Below are 23,580 nucleotides of genomic sequence, written 5' to 3'. Positions count from 1 at the left end.
GCATCGCTGCACTGTTTCTTGACTGCCTTTCCTTTATTTCTGCATTCCTTCACTCTTCTGTTTGCATCTGCCCTCTGGAACTCAGGGAACATCTAAGAGGCTAAATCTTTTTCCTACAAGCAGGGAAGTGGAGGACAAGGAAAGGCTTTTGTCCACAGGGTCCTGCTCAGTTTCATTCGCAGGTGATGATGTTGCTGGTTCAAAGACTGTATTTTGAGAACCACTGATACTTACTAATGGATCTTTAAACCCTGGATAAAATAAATCTCTGGCTTTGGTATCAGCATTAGTTTATTTTCAAATTTGACATGTAATTCTTGTGCAGCAAGGTTGAGAATCACTGGTGTATGCAATTAACCAAGTTATAAGAGGTGAAAATTTTTTAATAAAAGTCAAGATTTTAGAAGACTGAGATGAAAAAAAAGATAATGCACTGAATTTAAGAGCCAGGACTAGTTTCTAGCTTCCTGGTCTATCCCTATGTGTAAACAATTTGAATTCCTATGGGAAAACAATTCAAAATCTGGGATCTTCTGTAAAACAAGGACATCATAAGGTGATCATCAATGTACTTTCTAACAAAAATTTTATGACACAGCTTTTGTAGTTGGCATTTCATGTTGTTAGAAATGATGTGATAAAACATTATTAATTAACATTACTAATATAAACACACGTAAACATACGTTTAATGGTATTACTTATCATCTTGTTAAAGACCAGAGGCTTGTGGTGGGATGGGGAGACCTACTCAATAGTGACTTTTTTTAATAGCAAGCAGTAATCGCAGTGTCCAGTAGGTGGCAATAGTAACCTTTCATACAACTTTTAAATAGTTGTGTACTTATTGGTAAATATTTGTTTTCTCATTTGACTATACAACTAAAATAGCAAAAATACTTTATAGACCCCTGGAGCTTTGTTTATTTATTTAGTTTTTGTTCTGTTTTGGGCATGTTACAGAGGTTGCTTTAGTTGTCACTCTGCAATAATGCATTTTTAGAATTTAAAGAATTCGTTTCTGTTTTAACTTTTATTATAGAATTTTTTCAGATATACAGAAAAAAAGAACACCCATTTACTTACCACCCAGCTTCAGCAATTATCAACATCATGCTCTTGTTCTAGGTACATCTATCCCTTCCATCTACCTACCACTCCCTAGCTCGTCCTCATCCTTGCTAGAGTAATTAAAAGCAAATCCCTATAAAGAGTTTTAAGAATAATCAAGCTATAATTACAAGAAAACTTCAGGTCCATTTTTCAGAACCCAATGTTTTTGTGTTCTGCTCTGGCCATTGAGGGCGTTTATGTTCTTTGGATTGTATTTTTCATGTAATAATGGGCAAAACACCTATTTCTAGTGCTTTGAGAGCTTAAGAGTACATAGTAACAGAACTAGCCACAAAAGGTTGTATATAAATATCAATACTTTAAAAAATAAGAAGGAAGAAATTGGTATCTTCACTTAAATTTTTGTTTTTGAATCAAAATATGAAATTAGAAATGTAACTATTATAAGGGATAGGTTGAAATAATAGTTTTCATTCTGAAGGTATTCAAAGGAACAGAAAGTTTTACTGTATTTATTTTTAAAAATAGAAGGACATTAAATAAATTGGGCAAGTAGAGAAGGGAAGAACACAATCAAAAATTTAAAGAAAACAATGACCCATAATTCCTTAAATAACTGCTTAACATTTCGTATACTTCCTTTTTTTCTTCTTCCCATGGGGAGGTCTCCTTTTTCTCCCTGAAATAACATGGTTGTGATCATGTTGGGTATAGGGTAGGAAGGGAGATGTCTTGGCTTTGGCCGTTTCCCACATCTCCAGCTCTTTAGTCACTTTTATTTGAAAAAGGCCAACCAAAAGCATTTTCAAGTATTTGCTAAATGAAAGGTTTAACACTTCCTATATCTTGTCATATGTTGCATAAAACTTTATAGTATTGTTTCCTAAGTTGGTAATTAGTGAAAATTAATTTATGTAAATTTTAAGTTGAATAACCCAGTGTTTCCCAAAGGGCAATAAATGTACCAAGGAAGACAAAGAAATGAATTTTGATGGTAAGTGAGCCACATCTTTAAGGGTTTAGTATGTTTTACTATATTATAGGAAAATATAACTTGCACCTAAATGACCATGACTTCATGGGCATTGTTGCCTAGGATGACATTGCCTAGATGATTATTTGTAAAGTCTATTTAAAAATATTGTGTAAATTATGTAAATATATAAACTATATAAACTGCTTTCCAAAGTGGTTATACAATTTTACATTCCCTCCAGTAGTGCATAAGGGTTCCAGTCTCTCCACATCCTTGTCAACACTTGGAATTGTCTGTCTTTTTTATTATAGCCATTCTAGTGAGTGTGTAGTAGTCATATATGTTTTAATTTGAAAATAGATTATTTTGCTGAGAAAGTGTTTGGGGATAAATGATAGAGTTTTAAATGTGTGCCATTTAGAAGATGGAGTATATTTATACTATGAAGCTCCAGAAGTAGAGGTAGGACTAATGTAGACTTTATAGGGAAACAAATTCTGGCAAAAAGTTAAGCAAAAGTTAAATACTATGGACTTTCTTGCAAAGTTGTAGTAACCTTTTTATTGAATATATTTACATCCAACTGTTTCACTGTTTCCTCAGTTACAGTCAACAGAAATTAACCAGAGAAGAAATGTAATGTAAGGATATGTAGTGATTCACAGAATCTAAGGAAAAGTGAAACAACTGGTACTTGGAAAGGATAGGAAGCAGTGCAGCTTAAGGGATCTAAGTAGCAGGAACCAATGGACAGCTTCTTCAGAGAGCTACTGTCAAGGTGAATTTGTTTTCTGACCTTGTGTCACTCTACTTAAGATTTAAATTTTAAGGAGAAAGAGTCTGTTTGGCCTAGTTTAGTTTACACGCCCACTCCTTGGTCAGGAGAAGGCAGAATTGATAATCTCACCAAAACTGCATGCAGTAGGGTAGAAGAAATTGCCCAGGGGGGATATTGAAATGCCTTTACCAAAAGAAGGGGCTCACTGGGTGCTGGGCAGGCAAGACCAATAGATGCCTACTATACCACATCACTATCTCTGATGAATGACTAGGAAGAACTAATAGCAATGATAGGAGGGTCAACAAATCTCTAAGCGTCATTCATTCCTTGAATATTTATTAAATGTCTCTTCCTATGATTTCTATGAAATCAATCTATTTCTGTGAACTAAAAACATTTACTTTGTTACTCAAAGTATTTTTACATACATAGCAAATATTCTTTGAATGCAAAAAAAATGTTGCCCATTTATTTTTTGGAGGGGAGAAATGTCATTCATTTTATTAAACATAAATAGGAACACATGAACAGATTCCCATGGTAAAAAGTTTAAATCAGGTATAGCAAAACTTCTATGATTCTCCCAATCAGCCTCCCTTGTGGCTCCGTGTGGATCTTCTATACTTGTACAAATTATGTTCCTACATTTACAGTTAATTGCCTGTTGACATATGTAGGTTTTTCATATTTAAAAATAGATAGTATTAGCAAGTACTTCTTTAAGGTAGATTGCTAAAATAGTATAGTGGTTAAGAGCACAGACCCTAGGGACAAACTATAAGGATTCAAGTTCTAGCTCTCCTATGTAGCTGTATATTGTTGGTATTGCCCAGTAATTTTAAGGAAACTTTTTATTGACTTACAGCACAAATTCATAACTATGAACAACTTGATGAATTTTCCTAAAGTGAACATGTACCTAGCATATAGGTCAAGAAGTAGATAATACCAGTACCCCAGAAACCCCTTTGTTCCCTCCTTGAAAAATACTCCTCTTCAAGGTAACTACTATCATGACTTCTAAGAACATGTATTTGTTATTCCTCTTTTTGAACTTTATGTAAATGGAATAATAATTACCATATGCATTTTTGGGGGGAGGCCCAGGTTCACTCAGTATGTTTATGAAACTCATCCATGTTGTATGTATGTATATTTTATTAATTCTCATTGCTGTTTTAATATTCCATTGTGTGAATATATCACAATTTATCCATTCTACTGTTGATGGACATGTGGATTCTTTACAGTTTGAGGTATTACAAATAATGCTATTCTGAACATTCTTATACAGTTTTTTGGGGGGAGATTTTAGGGATTTTACAAATAATGCTGTTTATTAACATTCTTGTTCACTCCTTTTGGTGAACATATGTATGCATTTCCCTTAGATATACACCTAAGAGCGGAATTGCTGGATCATAAGTTAGGTATATGTTCATTTATAGTAGATAATGCTTCACAGTCTTCCAAAGTAGTTGTACCAATATAACTTCCAACAGTGTGTGAGAGTTCCCACTGATCTATATCCTTGCCGATAATTGGTTTATCTTTTTCATTTTAACCATTTTGCTGAAAGTGACGTGGTCCAGTAATTTTTGAAGAATGTAAAAATTCCATTAGTGGGGAAGACAGAATGTAGGGTGTCACTCCCCAGTGACTGAAGTTGGCTCTGAGGTCGGGCAAGGCCCGGGCTGGGCAGACCTGCCCTAGGGGTGAGGGGTTGCTGGCATGTCAGCACTCCTGCCCTTCTTCATTACCCTCTCTCTGTATTGGGGCCCACATGCCCTTTGGAAAAAGGGATCACCTGAGAAGCACAATACAAGGGCTTGTCCCTTGCATCTGGGCTGGTGATCTGGGCAGAGGCTGGGACAGGAGCCACAAGAGTCAGATAGTTTTCCCAGGAGAGGCCCAGTGCCTCCCTCCTTCCAAGGGTCACCACCTTCCTGGCTCCTCCTGCCTTGTGCCCCCTCAGGCCTTCCAGCCCCTTGTACCTTTACTGCTGTTTGGTTAAAGCCTCTATTTTGTTAAAAAAAAAAAAAACAACAATTATCAGGTGATCTAGAGTTTTATGGGATTTATAAAATAACTTTTTCTTTAAAAAATTAAAAGAGATGGAAGAAATCCGTTATTCTCTGACTCCAACAAGTTCCTATCTTCTGGGGAAAGGATTAGTTTGGTTTGGATTATCCTATGTAATAAAGGGCCCTCCATCAGACTCTAGAACCTGGTTTTGAGCATTACCCCTTCTTTATATCTAAATCCCATGTTTGGTAAAATTAGGTGTTTAAGGTTTTAAAATTATTGTTCCTGGTATATTATGCAATTTCAAGTATTACTACTCTTACCCTAGACTGGAGACTGCAAATACCTGGCTCACATTCTGTCATCCCTTGTTTCCAACCAGGCAGACTGTGACAGATGACGTGACTCACAGTATGTTCTCCCACTGATTTCTATGTGGTCTCAGATTTTTTTTTCTCAGTACAGTGCTCCACGTAGTCACACTGTTGAATAGAAGTGTGATGGAAGATTAAAACACTCTTTTCATCCTGTACCTCAAGGTACAAGGTGATCAGCTGAGTCTTAAAATTTTCTTAAGTATTGCCATTGTTGGTTGGCCCTATATTATACTGAGAGAAATGGGACTCATTCTTAGAAAGCTGTCATTTAAATCTATTACTTAGTCATGCTAACTGAGGAGCTGGCTTACTTTTATTTTATTCTTGTTTAAAATTTTTTGTTTTCCTTTCTATTTTAATATTTAATTGATTTTTTTTTCTTTTGGACTAGGAAAAATTCTGAGAAGTTTGCTGCAGCTTCATAGGTCAAAGTAAGTTAGAGGAAATGACTTGAAAGAGGAGGAAAGATGATGCAGATACAGGGTTACACGTGAATACTGACAGTTTGGGGGTTAGGGAGACCTTTAGAGGCCTCTATGGTTTGGGAGTATATTGCTTATGGTATGATATATATTGATTATAGCTTGCCACTTGAAATTAAAATTAAAAATAATTTATGGTAGTGAATTACAAAGTAGCATTTTTCAGAGTGACATGTTAGAGAATAAGTTGCTTCTTTACAAATTTTGACTATGCTAAACTGATAAAGCTGATGATTAAAACCTAAGATGAAAGATAATTAAAACCTGAAGGGAATCAAGACAGTATGGTACTGGCACAAAAACAGAAAGGTAGATCAATGGAACAGGATAGAAAGTCCAGAGATAAACCCACGCACATATGGTCACCTTATCTTTGATAAAGGAGGCAGGAATGTACAGTGGAGAAAGGACAGCCTCTTCAATAAGTGGTGCTGGGAAAACTGGACAGGTACTGAGAGTAGAGATTAGATCACTCCCTAACACCATAAAAGTATGAGATTAGATCACTCCCTAACACCATACACAAAAATAAGCTCAAAATGGATTAAAGACCTAAATGTAAGGCCAGAAACTATCAAACTCTTAGAGGAAAACATAGGCAGAACACTCTATGACATAAATCACAGCAAGATCCTTTTTGACCCACCTCCTAGAGAAATGGAAATAAAAACAAAACTAAACAAATGGGACCTAATGAAACTTCAAAGCTTTTGCACAGCAAAGGAAACCATAAACAAGACCAAAAGACAACCCTCAGAATGGGAGAAAATATTTGCAAATGAAGCAGCTGACAAAGGATTAATTTACAAGCAGCTCATGCAGCTCAATAACAAAAAAACAAACAACCCAATCCAAAAATGGGCAGAAGACCTAAATAGACATTTCTCTAAAGAAGATATACAGACTGCCAACAAACATATGAAAGAATGCTCAACATCATTAATCATTAGAGAAATGCAAATCAAAACTACAATGAGATATCATCTCACACCAGTCAGAATGGCCATCATCAAGAAATGTAGAAACAATAAATGCTGGAGAGGGTGTGGAGAAAAGGGAACACTCTTGCACTGCTGGTGGGAATGTGAATTGGTTCAGCCACTATGGAGAACAGTATGGAGGTTCCTTAAAAAACTACAAATAGAACTACCATATGACCCAGCAATCCCACTACTGGGCATATACCCTGAGAAAACCAAAATTCAAAAAGAGTCATGTACCAAAATATTCATTGCAGCTCTATTTACAGTAGCCCGGAGATGGAAACAACCTAAGAGCCCATCATCGGATGAATGGATAACGAAGATGTGGCACATATATACAATGGAATATTACTCAGCCATAAAAAGAAACGAAATTGAGCTATTTGTAATGAGGTGGATAGACCTAGAGTCTGTCATACAGAGTGAAGTAAGTCAGAAAGAGAAAGACAAATACCGTATGCTAACACATATATATGGAATTTAAGGAAAAAAAAATGTCATGAAGAACCTAGGTGTAAGACAGGAATAAAGACACAGACCTACTGGAGAACGGACTTGAGGATATGGGGAGGGGGAAGGGTAAGCTGTGACAAAGTGAGAGAGAGGCATAGACATATATACACTACCAAATGTAAGGTAGATAGCTAGTGGGAAGCAGCCGCATAGCACAGGGAGATCAGCTCGGTGCTTTGTGACCGCCTGGAGGGGTGGGATAGGGAGGGTGGGAGGGAGACGCAAGAGGGAAGAGATATGGGAACATATGTATATGTATAACTGATTCACTTTGTTATAAAGCAGAAACTAACACACCATTGTAAAGCAATTATACCCCAATAAAGATGTTAAAAAAAATTAAAAAAAAAAACCTGAAGGGGATAAAGAAGGAAGGAAGGATGGATGAAAAATAAAAGAGTTTGGTGATATAGATGAAACCAGGAGATAAGTTTTAGCAGTAGTAGTTTATGCTAATGTCATATTCCCGGCTCCAACCCTTACTAAGTATGTTACCTTGAGCATTCACTTGCCTTGTGAGCCTCAATCGTTTTGACTATAACACAATCATAAGAAAGGTCACCTTTATTAACTCAAAGTGTTGTGAAAACTACTCAGGTAATGTAAATGAAATTATTTTATAAAATGAAGGTACAATCAACTGCTGTTATCATAAATACTAGGATAATATGTGAGCCTCAACATGTAAATAGCTCAAACTAGGTTAAAAAAAAAAAATTCTAGCTTTCCTTTTCTGCCCATAATGGAATAACGTATACCAGACTTGCCCTCTACCTGTGAACAGCTAGAAAACTGGGCAAAAATATTTGAAGCTACTGTTTGCTGACCTTGGAAAACATGCAGTACGGGTGTGTGTTCTCTGAATGGTTGGAAACAAGTTGTACAAAAGCCTCAGCATTCTGCCTGATGTCAGTTTCCAGACCCTGCACAGGAAGAGGGAAACCAAGGAAAGCATGGTGGTCTCTTTATAGAAGTCACTGAGATCAGATTTGGGGGAGGCTGTGGCAGCTTCAGTTTGTGAGGCACGACACCAGAGATGTAGGCGCTATGCAGGGAAGCTCCAGGACTCTGCAGGGGGGTTCATTGAGACTTCTGCTCTGTGCTAAGATGGGCCTGCATAGATTGAAATGCCACAAGGCTAGACTAAATGCAATTATTGGGGAGCTTTAAGTTGAACAGTTCCCAGAACTTATATGTGGCTGAGAGATATTTGAGTTTTGACCACCAGAGTGGCAAGACATTGTTGAAAATCCTGGGCATTCAGTAGATACCCCAGAATTGTGCCTTCAAATAGGGCTAAAAGAGCTCTAGAGTAGAGGCTACTCTGGACCACCAATAACACTTTAAAAACAACCTCAAAAGGATCAAATTGACTAGCAAGGAAGTTAACTGCCTGCCAAATTCAACACTCTCTAAATGCAGAAAACAAAATCCAAAATTTTAAGAACATAACTTTTATGGTGTCTGGTACCCAATAAAAATTATGACATGCAAAATGGAAGGAATATGTAAGGAAGAAAATCAGTCAATAGAAACTCAGAAATTATGGAGATGAATGAAGTAGCTGACAAGGGCTTTAAAACAACTATAGTAAATATGTACACGTATATAATGAAAAATACGAGCATAATGAGGAGAGAAATGGAACACATTAAAGAAGGCAAAGGGAGCTTTAGAGCTGCAATGCAATTTGGAAATGCAGTATCTGAACGGAAAATTCACCAATGGATTAACACCTATAGCCACTGCAGAAGAAGCATGACTTAAAGATACTGCAATAGGAACTATACAAATTGAGGTACAGAATGAAAATAGTAATAAAAGGCCAGATCCTCAGTGATCTGGGGAATATTCAAAGTGATCTAATGTACGTGTAATTGGAGTATCTGAAAAGGGCAGGGGAGAGGAGCCAGAAAATATATATTTGAAGTAATAATGGTTTAATTTTTAACAAACAGGATGAAAACTATGATTTCTAAATCTAAGTAGACGAACTTCAAGCAGGATAATTGAAAAGAAAACCATTCTAAGGCATATCATATTCAATTTGTTGAGAACCAGTGGTAACATAAAACTCAAAAGCAGCCAGAGAGAAAAAGAAACATTAAATACAGGGGTACCAAGATAAGAATTACTGATTTCTTGTCAGAAATAATGCAAGCCAAATAGGGAATGGAATGATGACTTTAACATGCTTATAAAAAAGTTAACGTAGGGCTTCCCTGGTGGCGCAGTGGTTGAGAGTCCGCCTGCCGATGCAGGGGACATGGGTTCGTGCCCTGGTCTGGGAAGATCCCACATGCCGCGGAGCGGCTAGGCCTGTGAGCCATGCCCACTGAGCCTGCGCGTCTGGAGCCTGTGCTCCGCAACAGGAGAGGCCAGAACAGTGAGAGGCCCATGTACCGCCAAAAAAAAAAAAAACAACAACAAAAAAAGTTAATGTAGAATTCTATGTCAAGTGAAAATATCCTTCAAAATTGAGAGAAGCATAAAGACTTTTTTGACAAATAAAACACAGAAAATTTATTTCCAGCAGACCTGAATTACAAGAAGTGTTAAAGGAAGTCCTTCTAGAGGAAAAAAACTGATACCAGTATAAACCCAGTTCCATACAAATGAATGAAGAATGCCAGAAATGGAAAATTTGTGGGAAACTATGAAAAATTACCTTTTAAAAGCAAATGTAATAACAGTGTATGGTGGGATTTATAACAGTTTGAAGTAAAATGAAGGAAAATAGCACAAAGGTTGGCATGGTATATACTTATACTTGGCTTATTTCAGTTGTGTGCAGCTTTCTGTGTTCATCTCATATTTTTAGTGGATGAAATCACATGTAAAATCAAAAGTCAAATTAATACTAAAAATTTTTGTTATCCTGTTAAAACAAGTTTGCATTTTTGAAAACATTGTAGTAGAACTGATTGTATAGTTCACCTAGTATGACAAAAGTTTGCATCCATGTTACCATGGTGAAAATCAAGGTACAGAAAATTTCCATCACCCCCAAAAGTTTACTTATACACTTTGTACTGATTCTTGCCTTCAGCTCCAAGCAACAGTAGATTTGTGTTCTGTCACTATAGTTTCGCTTGCTGTAGAATTTCATATGGATGGATCATACACTGTTATGTATATGTTTTAATATTTTAAAATTCATCCACATTGCTGCATGTATCAAATAGATCATTCTTTTCTATTGCTGAAATATATTCCATTGTATAGATACGCCAAATGTATTTATCCATTCATTCACCTGTTGATGGGTATTTGTGTTGTTTCCAGTTTGTGGTTATTATGAATAAAACTTCTCTGAACATTAAAGTACAAGCTTTTTTTTGGTGGACATTTGCTTTCTTCTCCCTTGGATTAATAATGGAACTGCTAGGTCATATGGTGACAGCTTTCATAAGAAACAACCAAATAGGTCTCCAAAGTGTTTGTACTATTTTATACCCCCAACAGCAATGTCTGAAAGTTGAAATTGCTTCATATCCTTGGGAAAAGTTGGATTTTTAATGTTTAATTTTAGCTATTCTAGTGGGTGTGTAGTGATATCTCATTGTGATTTTAACTTGCATTTCCCTAGTGACTAATGATGCTAAGCATCTTTTTATGTGCTAATTAACTGTTCTTCTATCTCCTTTGGTAATTAGTACAAAGTGTCTATTCAACTCTTCCGATCTTTTGAAAAGTTGGATTGTTTGTCTTCTTATTGAATTGTAAGGTTACTTTTTTTTTTTTTTTTGTAAGGTTACTTTATATTATCTGGTTTCAAGCCCTTTGTCAAATATATGTATTGCAAATATCTTCTTCCAGCTGAGGGCTGACTTCATTTTCTTAGTTGTGTCTTTCAAAGAGCAGAATTTTATAATTTTCATAAAGACTATTTAATTAATATTTATTGTATGGTTAGAGCTTTCTGTGTCCTAATATATCTTTTCCCTCACAAAAGTTGCAAAATTTTTCTTCTGTATTTTCCTCTATTACATGTCTTTTATAAGGTTAATAAGTTTTAGCCTTTACTTTTAGATTTATGATTTATTTCAAATAAATTTTTTGCATGATGTCATGAAGGGAGTATATTTGTTCCATACTGATATCCAGTTGCCTCAGCACCATTTGTTGAAAAGACTGTTTCCCTAGACTTTGCACCTTGGTCAAAAATTTATTAACCATATATGTGTAGGTTTATTTTTGAACTCTCTATTTTGTTCCACTGGTCTATTTGTCTATCATCATACTACTACCACATTGTCCTAATAACTGTAATTTATGGTAAGTCTTGAAGTCAGAAAATATAAGCACGCCAACTTTGTTCTTTTTTTTAAATATTTGTTCTGGCTGTTTTATATCATTTGTATTTCTACCTACATTTTAGAATCAGGGAATTCCCTGGCGGTCCAGTGGTTAGGATTTGGCGCTTTCACTGCAGTGGCCCATGTTCGGTCCCTAGTTGGGGAACTAAGATCCCGCAAGCTGTGCAGCGCGGCCAAGAAAAGAAAAATTTTTTTAGAATCAACTTGTCAATTTCTACCACAAGGTCTTCTGGGATTTTGATTGAGATTTCATTGAATCTACTATATTCTAATTTAGAGAGAACTGGTACCTTAACCATACTGAGTCTTCTAATCCATGACTGGTATATCTCTCAACTTATTTAAATCTCCTTCAATGGCTCTCAGCAAGAAAAAGTTTGAGAACATTCCTTTCTATGCCTAATTTGATGAGAGTTTTTGGTTGTCGTTGTTGTTCCTGAGTAGGTGTTAAATTTTATCAAGTGCTTTTTCTGAATCTATTTAGAGAACCACGTGGATTTCCTTTTTTAGTTTGTTAACATGGTGAATTTCGTTGATTATTTTTAAAAGGTTAGACCAACTTTCTGTTACTGGGGTAAATCCCACTTGGTCATGATGCATTATCCTTTTTATATGTTGCTAAGTTAGATTTGATAATATTTTATTAGGAGCTTTTCCAACTAGGCTCAGGAGAGAGATTGGTTTTTAATTTTCTTTTCTTGTGATAGCTTTACTTTTGGTGTCAGAGTAGTGGTGGACTAATAATAAGTTAAGAAGTATTCCCTCTATTTTCTGAAACTTTCTCTAAGACAACTATTATATCTTCCTCAAATGTTGGATAAAATTCACCAGTGAATGCATATGGAATTAGGGTATTTTTTGTTGGAAGATTTTAAGTTATTTCATTTATTCAGATGATACAGGGCTATTCAGGTATTTAATTTTTTTTTTTTTTTTGCCAGTTTTGGTTTTGTAAATTTTGACATCAAGGACTTGGTCTGTTTCTTATAAGTTGTCAAATTTATTGCAATAAATATGTTTAAAACATTTCTCTTTGACTCTTTTAAAATATATGGAATCTATGGTGATATCCCTCTTTCATTTTTATACTGGTAATTCATGTCTTTATTTTTTTCTTGATTCTTCTAAGCTAGTTTATTATTTTATTGATCATTTTAAAAAACTCAGCTTGAATTTCACTGGTTTTTCTCTGTTGTTTGTGCATTTTATTTTTAATTGGAATTTTCACATACCATGTAATTCCCCCATTTAAAGCATACACTCAGGGTTGTTTGTTTTGTTTAATTTAGTATATTCAGAGTTGTACAACCATCACCATAATGAATTTGAGAACAGTTTCATAACCCCAAAAAGGAATCTATCCAGTCACTCTTCATTTTCCCCACATACCCTTCCCTAGTACCAGGCATCAACTAAACTACTTCATATCTCTATAAATTTGCCAATTCTGGACATTTCATATAAATGGAATCATGTAATTTGTGGTCTTTTGTGACTGGCTTCTTTCACTTAGCATGTTTTCAAGGTTCATCTATGTAGCATGTATCAGTGCTTCATTTATTTTTATTGTTGAATAATATTCTATTGTATGGCTACATCACACTTTGTTTATCCATTCATCAATTGGTGGACATTTGGATTATTTCCATTGCTTGGCTATTGTGAACAATGGTGCTGTGTTATTTGGGTACAAGCTCTGTGCAGACATATGTTTTCATTTTGCCTAGTATATATACCTAGCAGTGGAATTCTGGGTCAAATGTTAACTCTGTGTTTAGTCTTTGGAGGACATACCAGGTTGTTTTCCAAAGTGGCTGCATCAAATTATATTCCCATCAGCAGTGTATGAGGGCTCCAATTTCTCCACATCCTTACCAACACTTGTTATTATCTGTCTTCTTGATTGTAGCCATCCTAGTGGATGTGAATTGGTATCTCATTGTGGTTTTGATTTGCATTTCCCTGATGGCTAAAGATGTCCTTTTTCTCCTCAGCTGGAGTTTTGCTAGAGATTGTGTTGAATTTGTAGATCAATTTGAGGAGTATTGCTATCTTGATAATATTAAGTTTTTCTATCCATGAACACAGGATGCCTTTCCATTTGTTTAGGTCTTCTTTATTTTCTTCAGTGATATGTTGTAGTTTTAGCATACAAGTCTTTCACTTTTGTTAAATTTATTCATAAGTATTTTCTTCTTTTTGATGTTGTTATAAATGGAATTATTTTCTCAATTTCATTTTTGGATTGTTCATTGGTATAGTGTAGACCTTCAGTTGACTTTTGTGTTTTGTTCTTGTATCCAGCAACCTTGTTGAACTCAATTATTACTCTTAATTGTTTGTGTGTGTGCGTGTGTGTGTATTCCTCAGGATTTTCTGTATTCAAGATTATGTCATCTGTGAATAGACATAGTTTTGCTTCTTTTTTTCCAATCTGGATGCCTTTTATTTCATTTTTTCCCCATAATCTGTCTGGCTAGAAACTCCAGTGCAATATTGAATAGAAATGTCAAGAAAGGACATCCTTGCCTTGTTTCTGATATTAAAAGGAAAGCACTCAATTTTTCATCATTAAGTTTGATTACCTGAGGGATTTTATAGATGCCCTTTATCATGTTGAGGAAGTTTCCTTCTATTCTTAATTTGTTGAATATTTTTATCATGAAATGTTGAATTTTTAAAAATGTTTGTTTTGCATCTATTTGGAAGATTCTGTGGGAATTGTCCTTTGTTCTATTGACATGATATATTAATTGATTTTTGGATGTTAAATCAGCCTTGCATTTTTGAGATAAAGCCTTGGTTATATTGTATGATCCTTTTTGTATATTGCTGGATTAAGTTTGCTAGTATTGTGTTGAGCAATTTTGCTTCTATATTCGTAAGAAATATTGCTGTATAGTTTTCTTTCTTGTGAAATCTTTGTGTGGTTTTGGTATTGGGGTAATACTGTCCTCATAGGATGAGTTGGGAAATGCTCACTCTTCTATTTTTACAATAGTTTGTGAAGAGTTGTTTTTTAAAAAAATATTTGAATTAACCAGTGAAGCTATCTGGGTCTCAGCTTTTCTTCTGGGTGATTTTTTATTTCTAATTTAATATCTTCACTTTTCTAGGTCTATTTGGATTTTCTTTTTCTTCTTAAGTTAGTTTTGGTAGTTTGTGTCCTTCTAGGAAGTTGTCTATCTACATTACCTAATTTGTTGCCATACATTTGTTCATAGTATTTCCTTACTATCCTTTTCTGTATGGTCAGAAATGATGTCTCCCCCTTCATTCCTGATTTTAGTAATTTGACTCTTCTCTTTTCTTTGCTTGGAGAATCTAGTTTAAAGTTTGTCAATTTTGTCGACTTTTTCAGAGAACCAATGTTTGGTTTTATTAGTTGTATCTATTGTTTTTCTATTCTCTATTTGATTTATTACTACTCTAATCTATCATTTCCTTCCTTCTGCTTGCTTTAGATTTAATTTACTCTTCTTCTTCTAGTGTCTTAAGGTGTAAGTTTAGGTTATTGATTTGATATCCTTTTTATTTTTTAGTGTAGCCATTTAAAACTATAAAATTTTGCTTTAGCTGCATTCCATAAGTTTTAGTATGCTATGTTTTCATTTTCATTCATCTCAAAGTATTTTTCAATTTCCATTGTGATTTCTTCTTTGACCCATTGGTTATTTAGTAGTGTGTTATTTAATTTCTATATCTTTGTTAATTTCCCATATTTGTTTGTTATTAATTTATAATTTCACTCAATTGTGGTAGTTGGAGAACATATTTGGTATGATTTCAATCCTTTTAAATTTATTGAGGTTTGTTTTATGGCCCAGCATATGGTCTATCCTAGAGAATGTTCTACGTGCACTTGAGAAGAATGTGTATTCTCCAATTGTTGAATAGAGTGTTCTGTAAATGTCTTTTTTTTAAAAAAAAGTATCTATTTATTAGGCTGTGCCAGGTCTTTAGTTGTGACATGTGGGATCTTCGTTGCCATGTGCGGGATCTTCCTTGCAGCCTGTGGGATCTTTGGTTGCGGCATGCAGGCTCTTAGATGTGGCATGCGGGATCTGGTTCCCTGAACAGGGATCGAACCTGGGCCCCCTGCATTGGGAGTGCAGAGTCTTAACTGCTGGACCACCAGGGAAGTCCTTGTAAATGTCTTTTAGTTCTAGTTGGTTTAAAGTTGTTAAAGTGTGCTACATTTTTATTAGGTAATATCTTTGTTTTTCTCCTCCTCCTCCTCCCCCCCTTACCCCTCCCTCTCCCCTCCCCCTTTCTCTCCTCCTCTTCTTGTGTGTGTGTGTGTGTGTGTGTGAATGACATAGTTTTCATTATTCTTCTAACCCCATTTCCCCCCGGGTCCTTTATTTTTTATTGAGGGGATTTTTATAGCACTATGATTTTTAGGAATACTTGGGCTGAGTTATAGAAGAACTGACTGTATACTTTAAATGGGTACTTTTTAAAATATAAATTATACCTCAGTAAAGTTGATTTTAAAAGAAATTAATAATTCTGGGTAAAAGTTATTTAAGATTGTAAATTATAGTTTCTTAGAGTAACAAATAATTGTATTGAACAGAAAGATTTTGAAAACTTACTCCCTTAAAAGAGATTTTTAAAAATCTATCCACCCTTTTTTAATGGGTATTTAAATCTATTTTTCTACTTCCACTAAACTTGTCATATAAACCCAATTTTTCCCCACAAAGTTTGAATTATTCTTTTGTCTTAAATTGTTTAGTAAAATGCTTCTACCTTTATTATTATTATTTAAAGTTTAAAAAAGTTACTGATGATTGGCAATATCTGACCTTAAAATTCTAGCTGTGAACCATGTCAGGCTAAGAGAGCATATTTACCAGCAATTGTTCTTTTATTCAAAATACAATGTTCCCTTTATGTTCATTTAAAAAGGAAGAGTTGGTTCCAACTCTTACTCTTCTCCCAATATTGCCTGCAAAGTAGAAAGCAATTTTGCATAGATTAAAAGCCTAAGTTAACCATTTACAAAAGCATGTGGACTTGTCAAGTCATCTCAATGGATTCATTGAGAATTCAAAGGAATAAGAAACAGAGCCTTCATTACATGTCTTTAGCTTGGCTAATCATTTAGCTTTAGCTAATCATTTAACAAACATTTGTTCCCATGGGAAAATGATGTTTCAGTATACTAATGATAACCTTCAACATTGTAAAAGAATAAAATGCAACACAGCAAAACCTGTAGAGTGCTTACTAAAAGTAAGGTATGTTATGAATTTGGTTTCATGATAGTTTATAATTTTGAAAGCATGTTTTGAGACTCATAGCCAAGTTTTAATATTAAGGTCAATAGACATCATTGGGCTTCTAGTTGTGAGAACTAAAGTGATAGAGGTAAGTGAATAATGCTGTCATTGTTTTCTCCAAGTGTCTATTTTCATAGATCTGTCTCGGTTGGTTAATTCTTGATGATATTGATAAACTTCTGACTTGGTGATAGTTTGAAATAATGATATGTGTAAAAATGAATGAACATTCTCTAAAAATACACATCTTCTCAAAAGAGTGACCTGGTTTTGTTAATAAATTTTAGCTTAAACATATAGTCTAGCTGTAAATTAGGGAACCTTCCCTCCCTGTTGTTTTCTCATTAGATGCTGTTCTTCCTTTATAGTGCTTACTACAATTTATTTGTGTGTTCATTTATTCAGTCTATGTCCCATGTCTGACTTTCATGTATATATTTTTTACCACTATATATCCAGTACCTAGAACCATGCCTGGCATGTAGTATACACTCTAAAAAAACTGTTGAATAGCCAAATAAATAAAATGTCAGGAGACCTACCTTGAATCCAGTCTTAACTCCATTCTGACTTAAGAAATAACTTGAGCAAGTGACTTGCTCTTACACTCTTTGTGCCTTTTTTCCTTTCTGTAGTTTAGTGATAATAGTACCTTACATATAATACATTATATCTCTATAATATTCAAAACATTTTCACGACATTCACTGAATGATTACTATGTGCCAGGTATACTTCTAGGTATTAAGGATACAGCGGTAAACCAAAAAAGACAAAAATCTGAGCTTCATTGAGCTTATATTCTCTTGTTTTGTTTTGGTCCTCACAACACCCCTGTGAGGTTACCGACAGGGGTGTTGATACTGATACTGATACTATTAATTTACTGATGTGGAAGTAGAGACTTGAGGTTAAGCATTTACTCCAGATCAATCAGCTGGTGAGTTCAAGAACCAGATATTTTATATCCGGTGCTTTTCCTTCCTCCCCTAACTCCCCATCTATCGTATAGGAATTTTTTGAGGAAAAGTAAGATCCAATTTATATATCTTCTGTAAATATGTTGCATAAATACAAAGTGATGGCATGATTCAGGTTTTAAAGTAGCTTTAAAAACTATGGCATTTCAAGATACCTTAAATCCAAAGGAAATTTAAAATTTAAGTATGAACTTCTTTGTTTGGATATGGCCTGCTGTTATTTATGTAGCACCTCTTATACCTAGACCCTTGGCTGTCGGAGTTGGGGCTTCCTGTTGTTAAATGATCTAATACTGTACATTAGTACGGAAATCTAGACAGTGCCCATAGTGGATAACATATTAGTTGCTAAGCAAGGGAAATTATTATGCCATCTGCTGCCTCTTATAAGGTGTGTTATTACCCGACTCATTTTCTGAATCAACACACCAAAGACACCATAAGTAATGTAAATTATAGTGGCTTGCACATTTTTTAACTAAATAAGCAGGTTATAAGAAAAAAAAATTTGTGCCTCTTCTCAATTTTAATGGATGCCGTGGAAAATTATTTTTGTCCTTCAAACTCTGTTTTTATGGGATAATCTTTTATTAGACCATCAGATATCCCATATTCAAACTTAAGCAAGAATTTTTCTTTGTAATGAACTTACAGCAGTTCTTTAGCATTGATAGTATGCTACTCATGGAAAATCTGGTATTTATTTTAATTTGATCACTTTAAATTTTAAAAAGCATAAAATTCTCCCACATATGCTTAGGCTTGCATAGAGGAACCTGGAAAAAATATATGTATTTGGCAGAAGTGATAAAGTAACTTCTTTATAAATATGCCCTAAAAGCCATACATTTGATATAATTCTCTTTGACCTTTTATCCTACTAAAGGATTAGATTTCCATAGAAAAACACTTCTCAAAGTGTGTTCCTTGAGTGTGTTTCTTAAGATGTTAACAAGTATTATTGGGAGAGAAGGAAGGTTTCTGTAGTCAAATATGATGAAAATGCTAAGTTAAATAGTTTTCTTCACTATCAGTCTTCTCAGAGCCTTTAGTATGTTAATACATTAGTGTGTATAATAATCTCTAGTGGGCAGTACTTTTCCCAACATTTTGCCACAGGATGTTCTTTTTCTTAGGAGTATCTTATGGGACTAATGTTCTGCAAAACACAGTTTGGGGAACACTGCCTTAGAGTATATGTTGGCATTTGCGTAATAGCCTATGAAGTCTATACTTGTTACAGGTTGCTCATTAGTCCTCTTCTTGCTCTGGGCACTCTCAATGGTACCAAACACTTTAAATGCCACATGTAATCAAGGATCCTCAAATATGTAAATTCACCAGCTCTGTTTTTTGAGCTCTACATCCATATATCTATCTGCATAACCAACTTACACAACTGGGTATTGAGGCTTCCAAATTTAACTATCCAAAACTGAACTCAGTATCTTCCTCTTAAATCTGCTTCTGTCCTATCTCATTGAAGATCACTAGTATCCATCTAGCTTGTATGCAAGGTAGATGCATGGGAGCCATCCTTAACTCTTGCCACTCATTGTCCTTTCTCATCCGGCCATCAGCATGACCTAACTATCCTAATTCTTTATATCTCTTAAGTAAGTCCACTTCACTTAAATTGTATCTAACTTAGTTTAAGCCTTCATCATCTTATACAGATTGCTAAAGTAACCCTTTAACTCAGCATTGTTCAATAGAAATACAATGCAAGCCACAAACCCAAGTCACATACATAATTTTAAATTTTCTAATAGCCACATTAAAAAATGTAAGACCAAACAGGAGAAATTAATTTTTATAATACATTTTATTTAGCTCAGTGTATCCATATTATTATCATTTCAACATATAATCACTTCAGAATTACTGCTATACATATATATATAGACATATTTTAAATTATTATTTGTTGCACTGTTTGAAGTCCAGTGTGTATTTTATACTTTCAGCCATCTCAATTTGTGCTAGCTGTATTGAAGAGCTCAGTAGCCATATGTGGCTATAATAATAGGGCAGTACATCTTTAAGTGGTTTTCCTTTCTGCAGCTTCTCCCCTTCCTATCCATTCTTCCCATTCAGCCAGCAGGGTATGTCTATATCTGATGGTATCATTCCATTGTTTAAGATCCTTGATTGATTCCTTGTTGCTTCAGGCCTCAAGATCCATGATAATCTGTATTTACCTCTCCAGCCTCATCTCAACCCCACTTTAAATTCCTTACATACTGATCTATTTGTGGTTGTTTTCCAAAGATATCATGCCTTTCTCCTCTAGCCTTTGTACACATGACTCCTGTTTGGAATAATCCTTCCCAACCACTTTGCCAGGTAAACTCCTGTTCAGGTCTCAGCCTAGATTTCACTTCTTCAAGGAAATCTTTCCTAAATGCACAAGTCTGAATTAGGTGCTACTCCTATGAACTCTCACTATACCATCTGCTTACCTAATATTAGTTGTTATTGTACTGTATTTTATTGTACTGTAATAACTTACCTCTAAGAGCTTGGGATTATGTTTGCTCTTAATTCCATGATTTAACTAACTAGACTGGAAGCTTCTTGAAAATCTTGTATATGCTTACTAAATAATTTTTAAATGAAAGAATGGGAGAAATAGAATAATGTAACAGCCAAAAGACCTCTGCTCCACCTCTAATGATGACATTTTCAGTCTCTAATTCCCCACACCTGGAAGTATACATTCAGCAAGAATTTATTGATGTGTTGTATGTCAGGCAGTGAGTTAGGTATTTCCTGGCATAGTGGGAAATAGCCTGACTTATTGATCAACAATAATACATGTTCCTTTTATGTTACTTTATAGTATGAAAGCCCTAAATTATCATGCATTGAAAAAGCACCATCAGTTAAAATTCTGTGACTACAAGAAACAGAACCAATTCTTTTTTAACAACAAAAGGATATTTATTGGAAGGACACTGGAGGTAGGCCACAGAATAGAAGTACAGAACCAAACTTTAGAAAGTTTTGGGAAGGACAAGAACCAAGATACCTTCAGATTTCTCAGCCTTAGAAATTCACAGGTATGGTTATCAAGTACGTTTCCATCAGCTGACTCAGGTAAGTCCTAGAGGTGTCTGCTCAAGAGTCAAATTCTTGGAAGAGAAAAACTGGCCCACAAGGAAAAAAAAAAGAAAACAAAAGCTGGTCCAGGATCACATGTTTGCCTCACTGGTCAAGATCAGGAAGTAATTCTAGAAGAAGGACGGGTAGTAGGAAAGCATTCCAGGAAGACAAAAACAATATCTGCTGCAGTTATGAAAATATCTCTCAGGGACTAAGGCTCTGGAGAAGGCATCTGAATGGCCTGGTCAATGTATTAATGGTTATTATTTTAATTAGCTATCATGTAGAAGAACCAATAATCCAAGTAAGATTTCAGTCTTTGCATTTGATTCCTTCGTTTATGATTTGCATTTATTCAAACATAGAGGACCTATCATGTCAGATACTGCTAAGAAACAGGGTTATAAAAATGAATTAAACATAGTCCCTGTCTTCAAAGAACTTGGTCTTGTATGAAAAAAGTCATATATGGATACCATGGAGAAATTGGAGTAAGCTTTATAGCTTTGGGCTAGGATGAACATTCATTTACCCATTGGACAAGCAGTGGGAAAGAGGTCTACAGTTCCAACAGAGGGAGTTGCAGATGAGCAATCACCAAAACAGAAGAGAGGTACATATGTTTAAGAACTACATGTAATTCAGAATTTCAAGAATGTAATGTATCCCTATATTGTGTGTTGGAAGAGATGGGGGCAGAGAGAATGGTTAGTGATGAGACTGGATAGGCAAGTAGGAGTGAGATCTTGAAGGACTTTGCATACCAGGATCAAGGATCTAGATTTCATCTTGTGCACAGTGGGAATGCATGCGAAGAGTCCTGGGGAAGGAACTGTGATGATCGGATTTCTGTATTAAAATGAGTATCCGATGGCTATGTAATCAACAGAGTGAATGGAAGAGAAATTAGAGTCAAAGAAACTTGCTAAGTATTAGATGGTAAAATTAAGGAGAAAGGTGATAAGGCTTAAACATAGGCAATGACAATTGAGGAAGGAGAGAAGGCGGTAGATAAAGAACATATTTAGGTTGTACTATAAAAACCCCTTATGATGTGGAGTTTTTCCTTTAAAATTTTTTTGGTGTCCAGTAACAGAAAATTGAATTCAAATAATAAAGAAGTTCATTGCCTCACATACCTGGAAAATTCAGAGGAGGGCAGGTGTTAGGCTTAATAGTGTCACTTAAAAAGTTTATTATCAGGAATTCCCTGGTGGTCCAGTGGTTAGGACTCTGTGCTTCTACTGCAGGGGGGCATGGGTTTGATCCCTGGTAAGGGAACTAAGATCCTACAAGCTGTGCGGTGCAGCAAAGTTAGTAAAGTACATGGAAATTTGTTTAAAATAAAGTTTATTATCATCTTGTATTTCTGCTTTCCATAGTGTCAGATTATTTCAGGTCTGGTTTTCTTTCTGGTGACAAAATGACTGCAGCAGTTTCATGCCTCTCCTCAGAAAAACATAAGATCCAGAAAGAGAAAGTGTGGGTAACCTTTTGGAGGCTTACCTAGAAGAGAAAGAAAACCAAGTTATTTTGGCCAATTCATGACCTAATCCCCATGGCCAGGAAAATTTCAAATTTGCCTAAACCAGTTTATCTGAACCAATTACTTTAGCAAGGAGGATGAGTCCATGACTGGGAATAGGGTCAACTTCGCACAAGCACAGGACTCTCAGGAAAGGAGTGGATTCCAAACTGGAAGCTTAGGCAGGAGGAGATGAATGCTGGGTAAGTCTACTCAGGGAGGATGTCTACTCTTTCCAGAATATTGACGGAGAGAAGAGGAAGATATATATAAAGAGACACAGGATGAAGGGAAGAATATTTTCTTTTTTTTTCTATTTTCTTCCATTCTCTCTTTCTTCCTTTCTTTCATTGAAGATAATTAAGCATGTTAATGGTTCACACTTCCATTTGGATCTCATTGGCCAGCATTGTGTCACATGGCCACATTCAGCTTCAAGCGAGGCTGAAGAAGTAGTGGCTATGTAGTAGAAAGCAGCAAGGGATAAAGGAAATGGGAGCAGCTGGTGAGTGAGCAAAACATAAAAATTTGCTTTAAGGACTTCTTTTGAAGTCTTTCTCTCCCCAACCCCCAAGATTTTGGGAGTGCTTTTTTGTTTGTGTGTTTGAGACATTGAAATCATATGACAATGCTGTAGGTCTGTTATGAAGTCTGAGTTCGACAATGTGGGGGGAAAGGAAATGTGTTCCTTTCCTTTCTAAGATTACAAAGTGAATGAAGTGGGAACTGTAGGCATACACTCCAGATTTACTTCGCAAGACAATGCTGAGGCAGGAATTTAGTTTTCTTGGGTGGACCTCCAACTCACATGGCGTGAATGGCTCCATGGGGTAGAGATGAACCTTTGAGTCATAGTACATTAAGTCCTAGCAATGAATGTGTGAGACGCAGTAACTCACTCTTTGATTAAGCACAATAAGAACCATTCCCTTGAAGAAGTAAAGTGTCCGCTTATATATATGAAACTCTCATACCTGTATTGTGACAGCTGATTCAGATGGCTAGGTGATCCCAAATTGCTGAGCCTTGTTTCTTCAACCAGAGATAGCATCAGAAATGAAGATGAATAAAAATTGATCTATAATATAAAATAGATGATCCATCCAGAGCAGACTGCCTTCTCGCCGGCAGGAGTGCTGCTCTCACCGTGGT

At 35.4% G+C, this 23,580-nt stretch overlaps 1 protein-coding gene across 1 annotated transcript in view; it reads left to right on the top strand.

The window, feature by feature from the left end:
- The first annotated feature begins 2,025 nt into the window (after window positions 1–2,025).
- FRAS1 (Fraser extracellular matrix complex subunit 1) overlaps window positions 2,026–23,580 on the top strand; it is a 552,940-nt gene continuing 531,385 nt past the window's right edge. The window contains exon 1 of the mRNA XM_049709348.1: window positions 2,026–2,068. Coding sequence (XP_049565305.1) covers window positions 2,056–2,068 — 13 coding nt within the window. The 5' untranslated portion in view covers window positions 2,026–2,055. The remainder of the gene's footprint in view (window positions 2,069–23,580) is intronic.

The sequence above is a fragment of the Orcinus orca genome, chromosome 4 (assembly GCF_937001465.1).
Source record: "Orcinus orca chromosome 4, mOrcOrc1.1, whole genome shotgun sequence".
Lineage (NCBI taxonomy): Eukaryota > Metazoa > Chordata > Mammalia > Artiodactyla > Delphinidae > Orcinus > Orcinus orca.
Note: the sequence above shows the minus strand (reverse complement) of the source record. Positions and strands in the feature narration are given on the sequence as shown.